The following is a 9,661-nucleotide window of genomic DNA, read 5'->3' on the forward strand; positions in this document are numbered from 1 at the left end:
CGTTAACTGGGGGTCCACTGTATAGTAAACCTTACTAGCTGATATTAGAAATAGACTGCAAAGTTTCTCAACATGTTTTGAAGTTCAGGGACCATTATTACTAGCACAACATTTTATCCTATTACAGTTTCCATTCTATTTAGTTTTCTCACTTTCTTTTCTCCCAGATTCTCTTCTGTGAAATTTTCTGTTTTTTTGCTTTCCATAAATTTCCAGTCTCCTAAATATTAACACCATCTGTCTTTTAGATATTAAACTTACTTTTTTGCCAAACTAATACCCTTTGTAGTAATTTAGCTCATGCCTTCCCTCCTGCCACTGATGCTTTTGGTGTCTACTCCATTTCCTGCTCCTTTTGTCTTTTCCAGTACAGTGGACCCCCGCATAATGATTACCTCCGAATGCGACCAATTATGTAAGTGTATTTATGTAAGTGCGTTTGTATGTGTATGTTTGGGGGTCTGAAATGGACTAATCTACCTCACAATATTTCTTATGGGAACAAATTCGATCAGTACTGGCACCTGAACATACTTCTGGAGTGAAAAAATATCGTTAACCGGGGGTCCACTGTATTTTGAAGAAACTGTCTACTCTCTTTCTGAAAGACTTAAAGAGCACAAAAGAAGTTTTAGCCTTGTCGACACTAACAATGCTCTTTTCTGTTATGTTAGAGATCACAGTCATCCTATTAGCTGGTCCTCTGCCATAACTGCCAATCCTTATTCTAGCCTTCACAGATGCTGTCTTGTTGAAGCATCCCTTGTACATAACATTCCTAATATGAATCTTTTGTTCTGGCTTTGTCTCTGTAGATGCTCTCCTTTCTCACTATGTTGTCAAATGCTCTAAACCTCAGAACACTGGTGTCTTGACTTGACCTCTGTCTCCTCTCCTTATCTCTTCACCTTTCCTATATTTTTATTGCCTTTCCTGTCTTCTGCGTAGGTGAGTTCTGTCCTAGGGGGGCTTTTGTTCTGCACCTGTAGGCCAGTAGCTCTCTTCAGTGCTCCTCTATTCTCTTTTTCTTATGGTTTATCTCTACTATTACCATATTACTACTGCTTTTTTTCTTCACTAATACTACACTGCCATTATTTTTCAAGTACAGTGGAACCTCAAATATTGAACTTTCTTCAGTCCAGAAGGCTGTCCGAGTGCCGCTACCGAACGAATTTATTCCTATCAGGAATAATGTAAATTAGATTAGTTCATTTCAGACCCTCAAAAATGCACTTATAAATGCACTTAAAAAAATACACTTACATAATTGGTTGAGTTGGGAGCAGTTCGATTTTTGAGGTTTCACTGTACTATTACTACCTTCTACCACTGATGCCAGCATCAACAATGACAGTGACATTGATGACAGCAATATCAACAACTACAGTAACTGCTACTGCACCACCCACCCCTCTTGTTCTACCACTCCCCCACCCCCTCACGCATACATTCTTGCTTCTTCCTTTTAAGCTTCACTGTGACTTGTTAATGATCTGAGTCAGAAATTTCTTCTTAAGTTTGTCTCCTAAGTGCAGGTTATCTGTGCACTGTTCCAAAAATGATATTGTGACTTTTTATTCTTTACTGTGACCCCTTTCAAATCATCATCTCTACTCTTGGCTCCCACTTTCATGGGCTGAGAGGAGCCTGCCAGTAAGAATGGAACTTATAGTTAAAAAGAGGGTTAAAAAGTGTCAGAGTGATGCTCAGCTGTTCATACTACCCTCTACACTGTGTAACACCATAGAAAACTAACACTACTATTCACTATCAAAACAATCACAAAAGTATATCAGATATTTCATAGACTAAGTGTAAAAGTACTTTACTCTTTTCTCTGCATTAAGTAAATTTTTCATATTCATACCCCTAAATGCATTTCACACACCTATATAAATGCTGAAATAGTCACTTTCTTTGAGCTATTATTTGCATCCTTTCCTTGTTCTTCCTTTCCAGAGAATTTCATTGCAATAACCACTCTCATTATAGTACTCTCAGCCTTATTTTTCTTATTTCCTCTTTAGTCAGTCACATATCGCTGGTACAATATTTAAGGGGCACAAAATGACTTAATTAAACTATACATGGTGAAAATTTCCTCAAGTTTTTATGACTTCTTCTTCTTGTTGATTCGCCAGTACTTCCGGCCCGGGTCTTCTCCAGATGGTGACCCGGTGGTTTTTATGACTTGACATGCTGTTGTAGTGTGAGCAAAGTAACACCTATGAAGGAATTCAGGGAAACCAGTTAGCCAGACTTGAGTCCTGGAGCTGAGAAGTACAGTGTCTGTGCTCTGTAGGAGGGGTGAAGATACGTTGCAGTTTTTGAACTGTAGTATTGGCACTCCTCTGGCAAGACAATGATAGAGTGATTGATGAAAGTTTTTATTCTTTAGGTCACCTTGCCTTGGTAGGAAACAGCCAATGTGTTAATTAAAAAAGGCCATTTTTGAGCCCTGAGGAAAATACCTGTAGTATTATAAGCTCACAAGTCTTTACTTTTATGAAAAGGCATAATCACTCTTTATTTAATCATCTGCCACAGTACCAGTCAACTTAGGCCTCTTGATAAATCTTCTACAACCAGTCCACTCTTTTCAGTACTGTTAGACATTACAGCTGTAGATGTGAATGGAAATTTTAAGAACAATACAAACCTGTATTGTGTATTGTTTGGAACATGATGTCCTTGTAGCTGTGTAGTGTTGCTGTATATGCTAGTGTCTCAAATGCTTGATGATTCATTGATCAGATCAACTTCTGTGTGAGGGAACAGAGGAAGAGAATAAACCTGTTGTGAACTTTCTTTTGATGACACGTTCTGGCAACAAGCAGCAATATAACAGTGTGGAAATGCCAGTTGATTCCGAACTGGTCACCAAGCTCCGGACACGTGAAGAGGTAAATAACATAAGTCTTGGTGATGTTTAGTTGTGAGACCTTTATCATATACAGTAATAAGTAATCCTTATTGTATATACTTGAGTACAGAATTTATACTCAAGTTACTATGTGTCTTTCACAGCTCTTATATATAGACAAGATTAGATTATGTCTGAATGTGCGTGGATGTTGTGCAGATAATAAGAAAGAGATGATTGTGGATGTTATGAATGAGAAGAAACTGGATGTCCTGGCTTTAAGTGAAACAAAGCTGAACGGGGTGGGAGAGTTTCAATGGAGAGGAATAAATGGGATTAGGTCAGGGGTTTCAAATAGAGTTAGAGCTAAAGAAGGAGTAGCAATAATGTTGAAGGATAAGCTATGGCAGGAAAAGAGGGACTACAAATGTATAAATTCAAGGATTATGTGGAGTAAAATAAAGATTGGATGTGAAAAGTGGGTTATAGTAAGCGTGTATGCACCTGGAGAAGAGAGAAGTGTAGAGGAGAGAGAGAGATTCTGGGAAATGTTGAGTGAATGTGTGGGGAGTTTTGAATCAAGTGTGAGAGTAATGGTGGTTGGGGATTTCAATGCTAAAGTGGGTAAAAATGTTATGGAGGGAGTAGTAGGTAAATTTGGGGTGCCAGGGGTAAATGTAAATGGGGAGCCTTTAATTGAGCTATGTGTAGAAAGAAATTTGGTAATAAGTAATACATATTTTATGAAAAAGAGGATAAATAAATATACAAGGTATGATGTAGCACGTAATGAAAGTAGTTTGTTAGATTATGTATTGGTGGATAAAAGGTTGATGGGTAGGCTCCAGGATGTACATGTTTATAGAGGGGCAACTGATATATCGGATCATTATTTAGTTGTAGCTACAGTTAGAGTAAGAGGTAGATGGGAAAAGAGGAAGGTGGCAACAACAAGTAAGAGGGAGGTGAAAGTGTATAAACTAAGGGAGGAGGAAGTTCGGGCGAGATATAAGCGACTATTGGCAGAAAGGTGGGCTAGTGCAAAGATGAGTAGTGGGGGGGTTGAAGAGGGTTGGAATAGTTTTAAAAATGCAGTATTAGAATGTGGGGCAGAAGTTTGTGGTCATAGGAGGGTGGGGGCAGGAGGAAAGAGGAGTGATTGGTGGAATGATGAAGTAAAGGGTGTGATAAAAGAGAAAAAGGTAGCTTACGAGAGGTTTTTACAAAGCAGAAGTGTTATAAGAAGAGCAGAGTATATGGAGAGTAAAAGAAAGGTGAAGAGAGTGGTGAGAGAGTGCAAAAGGAGAGCAGATGAAAGAATGGGAGAGGCACTGTCAAGAAATTTTAATGAAAATAAGAAAAAATTTTGGAGTGAGTTAAACAAGTTAAGAAAGCCTAGGGAAAGTATGGATTTGTCAGTTAAAAACAGAGTAGGGGAGTTAGTAGATGGGGAGAGGGAGGTATTAGGTAGATGGCGAGAATATTTTGAGGAACTTTTAAATGTTGAGGAAGAAAGGGAGGCAGTAATTTCATGCACTGGCCAGGGAGGTATACCAACTTTTAGGAGTGAAGAAGAGCAGAATGTATGTGTGGTGGAGGTACGTGAGGCATTACGTAGAATGAAAGGGGGTAAAGCAGCTGGAACTGATGGGATCATGACAGAAATGTTAAAAGCAGGGGGGGATATAGTGTTGGAGTGGTTGGTACTTTTGTTTAATAAATGTATGAAAGAGGGGAAGGTACCTAGGGATTGGCGGAGAGCATGAATAGTCCCTTTATATAAAGGGAAAGGGGACAAAAGAGATTGTAAAAATTATAGAGGAATAAGTTTACTGAGTATACCAGGAAAAGTATACGGTAGGGTTATAATTGAAAGAATTAGAGGTAAGACAGAATGTAGAATTGCGGATGAGCAAGGAGGCTTCAGAGTGGGTAGGGGATGTGTAGATCAAGTGTTTACATTGAAGCATATATGTGAACAGTATTTAGATAAAGGTAGGGAAGTTTTTATTGCATTTATGGATTTAGAAAAGGCATATGATAGAGTGGATAGGGGAGCAATGTGGCAGATGTTGCAAGTATATGGAATAGGTGGTAAGTTACTAAATGCTGTAAAGAGCTTTTATGAGGATAGTGAGGCTCAGGTTAGGGTATGTAGAAGAGAGGGAGAATACTTCCCGGTAAAAGTAGGTCTTAGACAGGGATGTGTAATGTCACCATGGTTGTTTAATATATTTATAGATGGGGTTGTAAAAGAAGTAAATGCTAGGGTGTTCAGGAGAGGGGTGGGATTAAATTATGGGGAATCAAATTCAAAATGGGAATTGACACAGTTACTTTTTGCTGATGATACTGTGCTTATGGGAGATTCTAAAGAAAAATTGCAAAGGTTAGTGGATGAGTTTGAGAATGTGTGTAAAGGTAGAAAGTTGAAAGTGAACATAGAAAAGAGTAAGGTGATGAGGGTATCAAATGATTTAGATAAAGAAAAATTGGATATCAAATTGGGGAGGAGGAGTATGGAAGAAGTGAATGTTTTCAGATACTTGGGAGTTGAAGTGTCGGCGGATGGATTTATGAAGGATGAGGTTAATCATAGAATTGATGAGGGAAAAAAGGTGAGTGGTGCATTGAGGTATATGTGGAGTCAAAAAATGTTATCTATGGAGGCAAAGAAGGGAATGTATGAAAGTATAGTAGTACCAACACTCTTATATGGATGTGAAGCTTGGGTGGTAAATGCAGCAGCGAGGAGACGGTTGGAGGCAGTGGAGATGTCCTGTCTAAGGGCAATGTGTGGTGTAAATATTATGCAGAAAATTCGGAGTGTGGAAATTAGGAGAAGGTGTGGAGTTAATAAAAGCATTAGTCAGAGGGCAGAAGAGGGGTTGTTGAGGTGGTTTGGTCATTTAGAGAGAATGGATCAAAGTAGAATGACATGGAAAGCATATAAATCTATAGGGGAAGGAAAGAGGGGTAGGGGTCGTCCTCGAAAGGGTTGGAAAGAGGGGGTAAAGGAGGTTTTGTGGGCGAGGGGCTTGGACTTCCAGCAAGCGTGCATGAGCGTGTTAGATAGGAGTGAATGGAGACGAATGATACTTGGGACCTGACGATCTGTTGGAGTGTGAGCAGGGTAATATTTAGTGAAGGGATTCAGGGAAACCGGTTATTTTCATATAGTCGGACTTGAGTCCTGGAAATGGGAAGTACAATGCCTGCACTTTAAAGGAGGGGTTTGGGATATTGGCAGTTTGGAGGGATATGTTGTGTATCTTTATACGTATATGCTTCTAAGCTGTTGTATTCTGAGCACCTCTGCAAAAGCAGTGATAATGTGTGAGTGTGGTGAAAGTGTTGAATGATGATGAAAGTATTTTCTTTTTGGGGATTTTCTTTCTTTTTTGGGTCACCCTGCCTCGGTGGGAGACGACCGACTTGTTGAAAAAAAAAAAAAAAAAAACTTGAAAGTCGCACTGGAGGGAACATATTAACTATGTATTATTCTTGCAGGCGGAGAGAGCTGAGAAAGAAAAAGTTAAGCGTATGACTCTGGAAATAAATGAACGACAAGAGGAGGAAGAGGCAGCAGAAATTATGCAACAGGTAATCCACAGAACAACTTTCTGTATTTGTTAGACAACAAGGTTCTACAAATTTCTTAAATCTAATTCCTGACTTTCTTTATTACTTTGTGTATTTATTAAATAACATTAATTCTCTTTGGTTTAATTCCTGATTTCCTTTATTATCAAGTCTGTTTATTACTTGTGTGGTATAGTGAGCATCACACAGGACTGCAAATCAGAAGTAGCCATGGTAAGGATCTGAGGAAATCTTCCTAGGTTTACCTTGTTGTGATTAACTTTACAAACTGATACTGTACTTGTGAAACACATGGGTGAGACATGTGCTCATGTGTTGTATTCCATCTGTGTCAGTGCACACCAAAGAAGTACAGTAGTACAAAGTGCAATTTTTTATTAGCATTAAACATTTAAAGCCAGTTAGTTAGAAGAGGCATTCACAAATTATGATAAGGAAACCAATATCCTCATTTCTTAAATAAGGATTTCAAATTGGCACTTAAGAAGGTCAAAACCAATTTAACCTTCCACTAAGTAAGATATGCCGTCTTTAAAATCTTTGACTATCGCCCCGGGACCAATATCCCAAAACATACTAGGTCTTCAGATTCGAAGCCACTCAGAAGATGCATTTTTTTTTGTTATCAGCATTGAAGACTGGAAGACAATTGTATGAGGCATTCACAGATTATTGCATGAATACCAGTATCCTAGTTTTCTCAGTTTCTTTATTAAAATTGGTAAATTGACACTTATACAACCCAAAATCATTCTAAACCTTTATGTAAGTAAGATAAAGCAAAAGCAGCATTTATTGCACAAATAGCAGTTTGTTTAGTAAAAGTGCAAATTAAAATTAACATTAACCCAAAGTCTCTTTGAACGTCCTTTTGGGAAAAGGACACCACTGTTAAAAGTTTGAAGCTGACCAAAGCGAGAATCTCCAGTTAGTAAATTGGCAAATTTTCACCAACACAGCCTAAACCTAAAAGGATATCATCCTTTAAGCCGATCAGATGATACATTCTCAAGTTATAAATGAAAACCATGAAGGAAGAATAATAATTGTCTGCCACTTAAAAATACATCATACCTCACTAATACAGTGGGTTAGGTTACAGATCACTGCCGTAAAGTGAATCATAGCCCTTTTTTTTTTTTCACAAGTTTACACTGTCATTTATTAAGTGTACAATAGCACTTGGCCTAAAAAAAAATGTGAAAGTAAAAATAATAAATAAAATGCTACAGTACTGTATTGCTAACCTGATGTGCACATCACTGCCAAATATGATTGAAAAGCTTCATTTTAGCAAAGTGCTCTAAAGTGAAGTGCCATATTAGCAAGGTATGCCGGTACTCCTTGGACTTCCAGCAAGCGTGCGTGAGCGTGTTAGATAGGAGTGAATGGAGACGAATGGTACTTGGTACCTGACGATCTGTTGGAGTGTGAGCAGGGTAATATTTAGTGAAGGGATTCAGGGAAACCGGTTATTTTCATATAGTCGGACTTGAGTCCTGGAAATGGGAAGTACAATGCCTGCACTTTAAAGGAGGGGTTTGGGATATTGGCAGTTTGGAGGGATATGTTGTGTATCTTTATATGTGTATGCTTCTAGACTGTTGTATTCTGAGCACCTCTGCAAAAACAGTGATAATGTGCGAGTGTGGTGAAAGTGTTGAATAATGATGAAAGTATTTTCTTTTTGGGGATTTTCTTTCTTTTTTGGGTCACCCTGCCTCGGTGGGAGACGGCCGACTTGTTGAAAAAAAAAAAAAAAAAATGCCTGTACTCCTTCAGGAATACCTAATGAGCTGAGTGGTTGTATAACTGAGAGTAGTTACGTAACTGAGTGAGGTTTTGGAACAGAGAGTGGTTATGTAACTGGGAATGGTTGGAGAGGAAAATAAAAGACTCGGAAGAATTAGTCACTCTTGAGAGAAGGATCACTTTTTTACATGTTTATGGAAGTCTTCTTCTTAAATATGTTTTTTCAAGGTTGGTATTTTTCAATGCTGTATATTAATGTTCATTGCATTTTATACCACATATGATAATAAATAATGAAGTTAGTGGGAAATGTGTTTTCATTGCATTATTGAAAGTTTTATTCATTAATCACCTGTTTCTATTAAATATCTTACCTGTTTGGTAACATTAGTATTGTACTACATATATTGCATATCATACTGTATAGAAAAAAATTCTCTAATGATTACAGACCCAGCGGCCAGCCACCATGAATTTTAACCGTGATAGACGACCGAAATATCAGCATCCAAAGGGTGCTCCTGATGCAGACCTTATATTTGGACCGAAGAAGATAAGATGAGTTGGATCTTCTGTGTTGAAATTTCAAAGCCAAGATTTTTATGTCATTTATAGATTTTAAAATACATATTTTTAAATAAAGTATTGTGTTTTCTGCAGATGTAGATACTGCTATAAAAAAATGGGTTTACTTACTATATGTGATACACTATGAGCCATATTGGTTGTTGATTGATCAGTTCTACTTTTAAGCAGGTGAAATATTATACATAGAATGAAATACTTCAATGAAAATGTTTATTTAATATCTTTGTTTGGAAATGCAAAAGTGTCGAGACTTAAGTATTCTGTGATTACATACGTAAGAAATTGGTACATACAAGAGATGCTGATTACATAAATACATGAGATGATGAATACATACGTATATGAGATGCTTAGTATATGAAATACTAGGTATGTTCAGTACTGAACTCGAATGTGAAACTTGATCCAGTCTTGTGAAGCAGAGTGGAATGTAATCTATATTGAGTTGATTTTGCTCTTAGCTCATTCAAGATCAGTACAGCCGGTTTTATGATTTCTTAAATACACAATCGAAGAGTCACACTGTTTTATTCCCTAATTTCAGAATGTAGTATTAAGGTCTTTTGCAGTCATTTGGTAACTTAGTGGCACACTCTAAAAAAAATATCTAAATAATTGCTGAAGTACAATTGTCCTCATCCTTGACCACCAAATGTTTTCAAAGATATCAACAGGTTCCAGTAAGAGTAGGCCTTAGATAAGGATATGTGATATCACCATGGCTTAACACATTTATAGATTGGGCTGTAAAAGAAATGAATGCTAGGATGCTGGATTGAGCATCGAAGATGGCACAGATTAAGAATAGGTTTGTGAGAGGAGCATCTTGAGGGAAAGGAAAATGCCAGGGCT

General features: G+C 37.7%; 1 protein-coding gene across 3 annotated transcripts in view; it reads left to right on the forward strand.

Annotated features, from left to right (window-relative positions):
- The window catches only part of Upf2 (UPF2 regulator of nonsense mediated mRNA decay), an 83,258-nt gene extending 73,931 nt beyond the window's left edge, over positions 1 to 9,327 (forward strand). For all 3 annotated transcript variants that reach the window (XM_053776234.2, XM_070086808.1, XM_070086809.1), the window contains 3 exons: positions 2,758 to 2,906; positions 6,377 to 6,469; positions 8,673 to 9,327. In XM_053776234.2, coding sequence (XP_053632209.2) covers positions 2,758 to 2,906; positions 6,377 to 6,469; positions 8,673 to 8,783 — 353 coding nt within the window. In that variant the 3' untranslated portion in view covers positions 8,784 to 9,327. The remainder of the gene's footprint in view (positions 1 to 2,757; positions 2,907 to 6,376; positions 6,470 to 8,672) is intronic.
- Positions 9,328 to 9,661: the final 334 nt, after the last annotated feature.

The sequence above is a fragment of the Cherax quadricarinatus genome, chromosome 19 (genome assembly GCF_038502225.1).
Source record: "Cherax quadricarinatus isolate ZL_2023a chromosome 19, ASM3850222v1, whole genome shotgun sequence".
Classification (NCBI taxonomy): domain Eukaryota; kingdom Metazoa; phylum Arthropoda; class Malacostraca; order Decapoda; family Parastacidae; genus Cherax; species Cherax quadricarinatus.